The sequence below is a fragment of the Acinonyx jubatus genome, chromosome B4, assembly GCF_027475565.1.
Source record: "Acinonyx jubatus isolate Ajub_Pintada_27869175 chromosome B4, VMU_Ajub_asm_v1.0, whole genome shotgun sequence".
Lineage (NCBI taxonomy): Eukaryota > Metazoa > Chordata > Mammalia > Carnivora > Felidae > Acinonyx > Acinonyx jubatus.
The window spans coordinates 47,428,761-47,441,091 of NC_069387.1; the positions used below are offsets into that span (position 1 = coordinate 47,428,761).

At 38.1% G+C, this 12,331-nt stretch overlaps 1 protein-coding gene across 1 annotated transcript in view; it reads right to left on the bottom strand.

The window, feature by feature from the left end:
- Positions 1 to 12,331, bottom strand: part of WBP11 (WW domain binding protein 11) — a 15,863-nt gene continuing 3,532 nt past the window's right edge. The window contains exons 5-12 of the mRNA XM_053225859.1: positions 9,217 to 9,413; positions 7,810 to 7,943; positions 7,400 to 7,599; positions 6,549 to 6,740; positions 4,283 to 4,384; positions 3,576 to 3,869; positions 2,426 to 2,608; positions 1 to 1,013 (exon numbers count right to left, since the gene is read on the bottom strand). Coding sequence (XP_053081834.1) covers positions 580 to 1,013; positions 2,426 to 2,608; positions 3,576 to 3,869; positions 4,283 to 4,384; positions 6,549 to 6,740; positions 7,400 to 7,599; positions 7,810 to 7,943; positions 9,217 to 9,413 — 1,736 coding nt within the window. The 3' untranslated portion in view covers positions 1 to 579. The remainder of the gene's footprint in view (positions 1,014 to 2,425; positions 2,609 to 3,575; positions 3,870 to 4,282; positions 4,385 to 6,548; positions 6,741 to 7,399; positions 7,600 to 7,809; positions 7,944 to 9,216; positions 9,414 to 12,331) is intronic.

Below are 12,331 nucleotides of genomic sequence, written 5' to 3' on the forward strand. Positions count from 1 at the left end.
TCTCGGTGTAGAACATTTATTTATTTATTCCATGAAACACTCAAAGTTTAGGTCAGTGGGAAATAATTTTAATCAAAGAATTGTACAATTTCTTCCCACATATCTTGCTTTGTATTAGGAAATGACATTGCGATCCATTTCACTAAAATATTACAAAATATTTACAAGAAAATATTAAAATAACTCAAACACAAAAGGCAAGATGGGGTAAAATAAACTGTTTTTCAGAAATCTCTACTCCAGTGCCCACAGCACACAAGAAGAGAATCATAACAAATAAGTAACAAAGATCCCCCCGATCACGTTTCCAAAGAACTGGAGAAGGGGAACGGGATGAAAATGGTGGTATGAAGGGAATGGATGTTAGCAGCACGGCTTCAATAACCAATCTATTCTGAATGAAATAACTCTGTCTTATATGCAACAAATTCTGAACAAGGCTAAATTTTAGGATATTCCTTGAACTGAAATTTAAAAATACCCTGACAGTGAAAGCAGCTCTTTCACTAAGTTTAGTAAGAGCCTCTTTCCCCATTAACCACTCATGTGAACAGAAACCTGTTCTGGCATTAAAAGCTGTCACAGTAGCCCTTCCATTTCTTTCATGAAAGCTTCATAAACATCATCCTTAGTCTGCACTGAGACCGGGACAGATGGACCAGATTTGGGGGCTGCTTTGGCAAGAGGCACAGCAGAATCATCCTCTGACTTTCTTTGGGGAGCAGCAGCGGCCCCTTTATTCTCCCGACGTACCCTCAACGCAGTGGGCACGAATCGAGTAATCTCTGCCTTGGGATTGGTGATCTGTGGCTTGGCACTGATGGTTGCGGTGGCTTTCTTCTCAATGGTGGCTGCGCTTGTATCATCCGCCTTGGGTCGCTGAATCAAGTTGGGTGGAGCACTTAGAACCCCCGGGTTCGGCAAGGGAGCTGGTGGGAAAAGCCCAGGTGGGGCAGGTCCAAGTGGAGGCACCAAAGGTGGGCGCATCATGCCAGGACGGGGTGGAGGGATACCTAAATGAAGGCGAAAACGGGCCGATGAATACTACGTGAAGCCATTTTAACCATTAAAGATGTTAAAAACATAGGTTGACAATTTTTAAAAAATGGGCAATTTAGAAAAAATAAGCTAAAATCATGCTGCTTGCTATTTGAAACTCAGGAATACTTTTTGATAGGAAGGAGTATTTTATCATGAAATTGTATTCACTTTCATTTTTTTTTTTTAATTTTTTTTTTTAACGTTTATTTATTTTTGAGACAGAGAGAGACAGAGCATGAACGGGGGAGGGTCAGAGAGAGAGGGAGACACAGAATCTGACACAGGCTCCAGGCTCTGAGCGGTTAGCACAGAGCCCGATGCGGGGCTTGAACTCATGGACCGCGAGATCATGACCTGAGCCAAAGTCGGCTGCTTAACCGACTGAGCCACACAGGCGCCCCAGGAAATTGTATTCACTTTCAGTCTGTGTCCCTGTACTTATGTTTTCTTCCTCTCAGAGTAATGTACTATTTTAATCTATAAAGTTGACAACATCAACTGGTTTCAAGTAGGATGTCACCTTTGTCAAATTTCAAATCTGACAGCCCAAGACATTATACTAGCTGTGTAATGCAGATACTATCAAGGCCAAGGTTGGGGGTTTCATTCTCATGCATTATTTACTGATTTCCACACCATTCCTCCCCTGAAAAAAGTAGCCCAATGGGCAGGAAATTAATTCTAACCTTGGAATGAGAGAATGTAACTAATCACAGTATGTCACCACCACTGGAAAAGAATTCGTGTCCTTTTGATGGTTCAGACATACCATTGTCATTTACCCAGAACCTCCAGATTATTTTTCTTCAAACACCACTTTTAAGATTGAATATAAAGTACCAAATTTCACAGAACCTAAGATGCTATTACTTATACAGACTCATAATTATTCCGGATACCACTGAGAATCCAGGGAGCTTAAAAGGAGGCTTTCACATTAAACCGGGAGTCAATGTAATAAACTAGAAATACACATACCACACAAACTAAGAGTGCAAGGAAATCTGCATATTTCACACTGATATTGGTTAAGAGAGGAGGGGGAATCTGCCTTATAATTTTAAACTTTAAATTCATACTCATGTAAATAAATGGAATGACTTCACAATTAGAAGCGTTGCCTGTCCCTGTCTGTGCAAAACACCCTACTCAAATGGAGAGTTTAATCCAAGGTGGTCTTTGGCTGGGAAAAATCCCTCATACGACAGACAGAATCCAATGCAAATACCCTTTGGAAAAACTCAACTTCAACCTACGTCAAAAGCGATTTAAAAACATTTTAGAATACCCCTTGACTTCAGGATATCGAAATGTGACAATATGTCTTAGAGCAGGATGAAGTATGTGGTAGTCAAATTTTTGTAGTATAAATCAAGAGCTTTACCTGGAGGCGCAGGGGGAGGTAGCCTTGGTGGGGGTCCCCGAGGAGGAGGGCCAGGAGGCAGACCTGGAGGTGGACCTGGGGGAGGACCAGGGGGCCGGCCTGGGGGTGGGCCTGGAGGTAAAAGTCGGGGTAAAGGCCCTCGGAGCCCTGGCATTCCAGGTGGTCTCAGGAATGGAGGAGCTCCTGTAAAGAGAAAAACGGCAAATTAGCGTAAGACAAATAACATATGAAGTAGGTAACTGTGGTATAAAGGTAACTCCGATGTGGTCTGACTTATCATTTTAACTTGAAATCAGGTAACTTCAAAAACTGACCAAAACATATGTGGAAACTGAATTCATTCAACAAATATCTGAGCACCAGATAGGGTAGTAATTTTGTTATGGATCATTTCTCTTTATATCCCAGCACTGAAAAAAAACATACTCAATCACAGCTCTGCTGGGCTAGAAATTGTACAAAGATGAGAAGAATTCTTAAATTTCCAAAATAAAGCTGAAAATGGAATACAGAGCAGGGTGCTTTAAGAATTCCCCTGAAACACAATAAGATATTGACAAGGACCACTGAAAAGGGTGTAAGACAGGTAATTTGCTTTTGCACCACCAATTGGAAAAGGATAAACTCAAGTGAAAAAACTTAACTGGCCAACTGCAGGATGAAGAACTATAAAATCATAAATGGCCAAGAAGTTCGCATTTTAAATAAACTTCTTATACTGGTATGCCCAACTACATTAATACTGATCACTTTTATCTCTGAAGACTGACATCCAACAATTCCCAACCAAAGAAGGATACTTGATAGTATTTACTGTGCCCTAGTCTCACTAGCTATCAATTTAGAATTCGGCCAACCTGTCATATTAAAAAGCAGTACTAAAGAAACCCCCAGTTTCGTATTCCAGTTTCTGCCTGCGAACGTCAGAAGTAAAGAACCCTGAAAAAAGAAGACCTTTGGAGAAAAAGACGGCTGTCGTAAGTACTATGAATTGCAAACAGTGCTGTAGGAATAAATCGCACTTATCCTTTCTCTCTTAGGGTATCAGGAGAAAACATCAGCACTAATGATGTATATTTTTGAAATGACTTCATCATTCTAATCACAGAGAGATGTAATTATTTTTCACAATACCGAAGTGCTAGTTTACCTGGAGGTGGTCCAGGAGGAAGGCCAGTAGGTGGTCCAGGTGGCCGTAAAGGTGGAGCAGGGGGTGGTCCAAGAGGAGGTGGTCCTGGCATGGGAGGTGCTTGTATCTGAGAAGGAGGAACAGACTGTGGGGGAGCTTGCTGCTGTGAAGAGGCAGCAGATGTGCCATCAGAAAGAGATTCCTCTTTATGCTGTTTCTGTGATTGCTTTTCCGCTTCAGAATCATCAGAATCATCTTCATCATCATCCTCTGAAAATTCTTCTACTTCTCGTCCCTCCTCTGGGATTTCCTGACCTAAAGGAAATTTTAAACCAGGTAAATGGGACTGATTCATTTTTTACAGTCTGCAAAAAAGTGATGCCTGAAGACACATGCTCAATTCAGTGCTTTCTTACAATTATCTCAATAGTCTTCTTCAGTAAAATACTTAGATGTGGAAGAATCAAACAGTATTCCACTCATCTATGTTAGTGGAGCAGAGGGAAATAAGCCCAGGCTTTTGAACAAGACCGACCTGGATCTAAATGCCAGTGTAACAACTTACTAGCTGGGCAACTCTGGACAGCTTACCTTAATGTCTCCAAACCTAAAACAGGATTTATTATTTGCTTTAGGGTTGCTGACACACTAAATGGGAAACCATATGTAAAGGAACTAGCAGGAGGAAATATCCAAAAGGTGATTTCACGCCTCTTTCCCAGTTGTACCTGCCATTCGAAGCATCATGGCTTGAAGAGGAGTCAGCTCCTTCATGTTCTTCTTTTTCTTCCTTGATTTTCCAGGCATATCCGCAAATCTTACACTCAGACCTTAGGGGCCAGGGGAGGGAGAGAATGGGGTAGATCAGGAACAACAAAATTCAGTAAATGCTTACTATATAATGCTATAAAGCACCAGATATGATGGCTTCCCACTATTTGGCAGAAGTTAAGTGCTGAAAGAGCCGTATAAAAGGTAATAGAAGAAGTGCCCACTGGTGGTAAACATATGCAATTGTGATTTCAAATCCATCAATTTTAAAAACTTGAAGAATACCATCAATATCTTTATGCCTGTAAAACTGAAAACCTTGATAAAAGACAGTTCTCTCTAAAAATATAAATTACAAAAATTGGCCAGAGAAGAGATAAGACCAGAATTTATAAAATTGAAGTGGTAGTTAAAAATCTTTTTCTAACCTGGCCCAAATAATTTTTACAAGGAACTTCAGGCAAACATGGGAGTTACAGAAATTTCCTGTAAAAGGGCACAGGAAAAGATGGAATGCAATCCAGAACTCATGAAGCCAGCACAACCCTGATACCAAAACTAACCTACTATAAAATACAGTTGACCCTCGAACAACATGGGTTTGAATTGAGTGGGTCCACTTATGCATGGATTTTTTTTGTGATATAGTACAGTACTGTAACTGTACTTTCCTTATGAATTAGCCTACTTTATTGCATGACTGTAGTATATAATACACACAACAGACAAAATGTGTGTTCATCAATGGTTTGTGTTATCGGTAAAACTTCCGGTCAGCACTAGGCTATTAAGTTTTGGGGGAACCAAAAGTTATGCACGGCTGTTCTGATTGCACACAGGGTCGGAGCTCCTAACCCCGGTGTTGTTATACCCACCTGTATAACCAAACAGAATCTAACAGTGTTTTAAAAGAAAAATACATCATAAACATGTAGGGTTGGTCCCAGAAATGCAAGGTGAGGTTTAACATTAGAAAAGCCATGAATATAGTTCATCACATTAAACAACTTAAAAACCATAACAACATCCCAACAGATGCTTCAAAATATTTATTACAAAAACTCTTAGCAAAGTAGGACTAGAAGGGACCTTTTTAACCTGATAAATCAAGCTATCTACTAGACGCTATTAACATGTTGCCAAAGGGTACAACATTGGAAGCAATCTTTGTTGGTAAACATTTACAAAGTTCCATGTGGGCAGGGCTTTAGTTGTGTTCACTTTGTATCCTTTGTCTAGGAAAATTCCTTGCATACAGTACAAAATGAACAAATATTAGATGAATGTCAAGTCATAGTTAGGATAGCCACTTTCAGCACATGTACACTGATGAGTATGTATGAGTAACAAAAGGTGGCAGGAAAAGGGAAAAATGAGGCAAAGGATCACACAATGCCAGAGAAAAATGGAGCTGCTGTGGCTCTAAGGACTTGCTATTTTTGAGTGCTAGCTCCTATGTAAGTCCTCCGTAACTTTTCGTTACCAGCTCTAAGGAAAGATCTGTCATCATTATAAATACATCAGTAGTATTACTAACACATAAATATGGTATTGTAGGTTACAAAAACAATTTTAAAAGAAACTGCAAGACTACAGAGGTGTGAGAGATTATTATACATTTTGCACTGCTCAGTTTCTATCATGATGCTTAACATTTTGATGAATATTAACTACTTTTTAAAAGTACACGTAACTCAGTCCGATTTTGTAATAATCAAATGGACACATAACCTACATTTTGGATGTTTCCATTATATCATGACTCACTTGCAAGTGTACCTGAATTATAATTGTGGTCTGGTTCATGTGAAGACACAATGAATACAGAAAATTTAAGTTATTTAAACAGACTTATTAAAAAACAAACAAACCAACAATGTGAATATGGCTTTCTCAGTATGGTTGTGTGCTTATTCTTTCTTCCTACACATCCCCATAAAAGTACATCCTCATGCTGTTGAAATAGTTATTTTTCTCCCCAAGTGGACTTTATTACATAGGCTTCTTTATTACATACACTGCTTAATTTATTTTTCCATCACAAACATCCACCGAGTACTTAGTATGTGTCAAGAACTTTTAAGATTGAGATATAAAGATGAATGGAGCTATGATCCTTCCTTTCAAGATATTCACAATTATTTTTACAGATGTGTTAATAAATCAAGACCTTTGTCTTGTGTGTTCATTGATCAATACCATGGACCTTTCATCAGGACATACCTGACTTTTTTTCTTCATTGTTGTCTCTTTCGTTATCATCACGGTGCACAAATTCATCCCCTTCACTTTCTCCATCTGATCTGTCAGTGTCGCTGTCATCAGTACTGTCATCATGCTTATCTTGATCCATGTCCTCAGGATACCCATCATCTTCACTGGTGCTGGAAACATCGTCGTCATGACCCCGTTGAGCTGACAAAGTAGGAGGGAACAGGAAACAAGTATTACTATTGGATCCTCCACATACACACGGGGTCTCAGAGCACAGAAAACTATTATTTAACTCAGAATGACCTACCTGTTTCTGTAGGTTCTGTATATGAACCTACAGATTCTGGTTCTGTATATGAACCAGAAAGATTCTGTATATGATATGAGCTGTTCATACCGTCTAACAATATTTCCATATGGTAACAGTTTTAAAACCTTTTTGATAACATAAGGTATTTTTTAAAAGGTTTAAATTTGAAAACAAATTCTATATGTGGACACTTGGATGCACACACATATACAAGATACTTGTTTATATAGAGAACATATAAAACTATGTTCTAGTCTGAGGGCAATAAAACTGAAAAGGAAACAAGTATCTGAATCTTAAGGGATTGTTAGTAAGAAGGTGACATATCTTAATAGAGCCTATTTTAAAACACAATAAACATTTCTATACTTCCTTATGTATGATGCTTTTACTTAAGCAAATTCTGTGACTTATCCGTCTGTTAGTATGTACATGTAATCCTCATTCATTTTCCAAGTTCTGAGGATGGCAAACAAGATGTTAAACAGGGCCAGCTTAAAAAATGACGGTAGAAAGGTTGTTAAAAGCAAAAGAAACAGTCACTCCTTACCAAGTTCTGGACTATATAACATGTCTTCATCCCGCCTACGAGGGGGAAGATCTAGAGCAAAGCCCACTTTACGGCCATACATTTGCAAGACTTGAGGAGGTGGTGGGCCAGGGGGAGGACCAGGAGGTTTTCTGCCAGGGGGCAAACGTGGAACACCATGACCGAGAAGAGGAAGTATAGAAACTGCCCGCGTTGGAGGTCTACGAAGAAAATTTTACAGTTACCACGTTAATAATGAGAAGATATTTATTTCCTCTCTTCAAACATTTTTAAGGGATTTCTTCACATTTAATCAGGCGGGACACCACTTACATTCACATTGCCTTTCATTTCCACTACAATAATTTTGGCACTGATAGTCAAAAGGTACTTTTAATAAATGCTATCTGATGATGCTACCGCTTCCTTACCCATAGGCTGAGGTCTTTTTAAGGATGGAGGGTGGCTGGGCACCAGGAAGTGGAATGTCCTGGATCAGAATGTTGGAAGGAGCATGCGGCATATCTGGCAAGGGAATACTCTCCACTTCCACGTGCTGAGCATTCTGAAACAAAATTTTTCAATGGTATGATAAGAGCAAGCCACAAACTCAACATTAAAAATTAACCACCTGCTGCTTCATAAACTGGATTTGCTTTCCACTTAACGTAAGTATCAGGAAAAAATATCAATACCAATATTTGTCAATATTTCCAAAACCTGTCAATGAATGGAAAAAAAATCCTTATCACCTCTAAAAGAGACAAACTCTGCTGCTCTTCTCCCTCCTATCATCAACTTATCCTTTTGGGTTATGGTTTGAAATAGCTGTTTATGGAAATCCAACTATTAAAAGTATCTAGCACCAAAGCCACCCTTTTAAATGTTCTGGATGATAAATAGCACTTACCAATTAACTTAGAAATAGCATATAGCCCGTGGAAGAGCTTGGGTTTCTAAAGTTAGTCTGCCTTCGTTTAATTTCTGCCACACACTAGCTGTGTGACTAAGCAAAGTTACTTTAGTTTCCTTATCTATAAAGCAGGACCGATACTACCTACTTTATAACAACTATATCATTTTTTTTTTACATTTTTGAAACAAAATTCACAGTGAAACGTATAAATTCTGTTTTGACAAATGCATATAGTTCATATTCCTGTCGATCCCTAACAATATCCCATAGCAACCAGTTATAAATTTTTTCATCCACAGATTAGTTTTGCCTATTCTAGAATGTCATACAAATGGAGTAACTATGAAAGAAGTTCAACATGTTTTGACACATATCCATGAAAAAATTTTTTTATCCCATGTGGTTTTGAGTATCAGTAGGTCATTCTTTATTGCTGAGTACATTCAATTTTATAAATATACTAGTTTGTTTATCCATTATCCTATTAATGGACATGTGGGCTATTTCCAGTTTTTGGCTATTACTGTGTTGGCAGATGGATTAACTTCTCTTGTGTAAATATGTAGCATTAGATTTGCTGGCTCATGGAGAAGGTCTATGTTTAGTTTGACAAGAAATTGCCAAGGGGCACCTGGGTGATTCAGTCGGTTAAGTGCCTGACTTTAGCTCAGGTCATGATCTCATGGTTCGTGAGTTCGAGTCCCACACCCGGCTCTGTGCTGACAGCTCAGAACCTGGAGCCTGCTTTGGATTGTTTGTCTCCCTCTCTCTCTCTGCCCCTCCCTGGCTTGTGCTCTCTCTCCCAAGAATAAACATTAAAAAAAAAAATCTGTCAAGAGGAAGAATATGACCAATTCTCACACTATCAATTTTAAGAGCAAATCTAAAAACATTTTAGTTTCTCTAAAAGAAACTTGATTACCTTGACAGCATCAAAATACTGGCTAAGTTGAGCCCTCTTCTGTTCATATTCTACTTCTAGCTTTCTCAATTCTTTGTAAATATCCGGATTCTCTTTTTCATAGAGTCGTAGAATACGTTCAAAGGTTTCACGCAGCTTTTTACGCTTGTCTTTCAGCACCTTCTCATTTAACTGTGGTTGCTGCACTGGGTTAAACTCTGAAAGAAAAGAGTAGATATTCAAATTAAACACAAAAACTTGTTTCATTTAGGTTATCAACTAACTATATAATTTAATATAATCTCCCTATATGCTAAAACTTTTAAAAGGGACCTAGACCAGGTATATTACTTCTAAAATTTACTATAAAGTGCAACAGACGTTTGTTGAAATTCCACCCTTTTAAGATAGCCATTAATTTTACTTTCTTTTATAAAAACAGCACCTAATTGATTTCATAATCACTGTAATAAAAATCGATTTTCATTCCCTTACGCTAACAACTTGCTATATAGTGAGGCTTCAATCAGATCTGACTCTGTCCTTTAATTCTGAGATCCTGGGCACTTTACTTGAATTCTGTGATCTTTAACTTCTTCATCTGGAAAATGGGGACATCAACTACTTTACAACAAAGTCTGATGACTTAATGGGATCACAAATAAAATATCCAGTAGTGTCTACCTCACCACTTAATTATTTTTATAGTGGACTGGTGTCTAGTTACCATACAATCCTTTCTCTTTCCATGTATTCAACATAGGGCTTCATTTCAAGTCTTCTGCCCCAAGAGGGATTATCAGCACAAGACTCCCAGGCTTGCCTGGTCAATTATACCTGCCTCCCTCCACTCCCCCTGCCAGTGACTGACTCAGAGATCAAATGGCACATGATCCAAACTGAAACTAGATACTTCTCTGAGATTTTAAATGTGGATGTGGAGATTTTAAGTGTGGATCCCTCACAGGAGGGATAAAATAAACCTAAAGCTGTGACCTTGTGTCCCACTAATTCCACACACACATATTTCACCTTCCATCCCAAGAAGTTCATTAGCAATATAGAGAATGAGGCTAACAAGAGAGTAGACCAGACAGACACATGAGAGCTTCCCTCTGGGATTTACCAACTATGGGAGTCAATGTACATATTTTCTCTGCCTAAACTAGTTTATACTGAGTTTTATAAACTGTGTTAAGTTTTATAAATTGTAATTAGAAACCTGATCAACAGTGTTCCCTTCTTTTTTTACAGATAGCAAGTTTAATTATCTTCTTCCCTAAATCCTATTAACCTTGGTGATTTATTTGGAAGATTCACTCTTACATCACATACTATTCTTAGTGTGATTAATACAAGTGTTGAATGCCTGAGTTTTAATCCCTGCTTGCCACTTCCTAACAGCACAACCTTGAGTAAAGTATGTGCCTGAGTTTCCTCACTCATAAACAGGTGGAACACACCTACCCAAAAGCTGTTGCAAGGGTTAAATAACATCTGGAAAAAAATTGGTAAATAGCAAGATAAGAGCTCAATAAACCTCAATTGTGATGATTATCTCCTTTAAAACCACAAAAATCATTGAAGTCATGTTAATAGGTAATGTCTTGACATCTCAGGGACAGCAATTGTCCATAGTAATATTTAACGCAGAGGCAACAAGTGGGATCAGCTACACATGAACTGGGAAACATCTGGGATCACTCAATCTGACCCAGAACTCTTGCCCCAGCTAAATGCACAAGATTTGCCACATTATTTAATAAAACTTCTAATACCATAATCCCACATAACTGGATTTTAAAAATTCATTTAATGTATTGTTGAGACCCACTGTACCTCTTTTGCTTACTATCTGAGTTTTGGCAAACCACTAAAACTGGGAACCTTTGCTAACAAAACTTGGAAAAATCATTTCATTATGCAATTAAAAAAAAAAAGGTAGAAGCAAATGTCCATGAACAAATAAATGGATAAAGATGTGGTATATACATACAATGGAGTACTACTCGGCAATCAAAAAGAATGAAACCTTGCCATTTGTAACAACGTGGATGGAACCAGAGTATATTATGCTATGTGAAATCAGAGAAAGACAAATATCCTATGACTTCACTCACATGTGTAATTTATGATACAAAACAGATGAAGGGAAGCAAAAATCACACAAAAATAGGGAGGGGGACAAAACATAAGAGACTCTTAAATACTGAGAACAAATGGAAGGTTGCTGGATGGGGTGTAGGTGGGGCGATGGGCTCAATGGGCAAGAGGCATAAAGGAGGACACTTGTTGGGATGAGCACTGGGTGTTATACACAGAGGGATGAATCACTGGCTTCTACTCCTAAACTCATTAATGCACTACATGCTAACTTGGATGTAAATTAAAAAAAATAAAAATTAAATTAAAAAAAGGTAAAGGAGGCAGAAAAATAAAAAATCCCATGTTCTGAATGGATCTTTGTGGGTTGGGATAAAATTTCCAGTGGTAGCATCACACAGACAATTCTCAAGCAACTTTGATTCAAGGAAAGATAACAAGTTATTTGTATGATTCCAGTTATAAAAAAACTTGTGACATTGAAGATGCATATGAAGAAACTGAGTAAAATTACTCAAAGAAATGTGAAAAAAGGGAGAAATCCTAATACGATATTCTATAAAATTAGATTTTAAGTATTTGATGACTTCTACCACCTTACTAAGTGGGTCAAGTGTCTGATCTTCTCATTGGGAAAAATGGGAAACTGATAAATTCATGGTGGGGTAATACTTAGATGTACGTTGTAGTTGCCAAAATTAAAAACCAAAACAAACAAAAACCTCCAGAATTCAGTCTTGTCTGGAAAACAGGCTTTCATTTTTGAACTGGTCACAACAGGCTTTCATTACTTCAATAACAATTAGTTCAAGCTAAATAAATGGGATTCATCTTACACTAGGTAAGATCTTCAGTGTGCAAATCGCTCCCTACCCCTCCATTTTAGTCTTCCTGATACTAAAACTAAGCCTAACTGTCAAATGTCATCATACTTTTGTTTTACTCATGCCTGTGCTGCTCTCCTCATTACCTGCTTGCCTGCCTCCATGTATAAGACTGTTACACCTGCTATGAAATCTAGCCTTTTATAAAT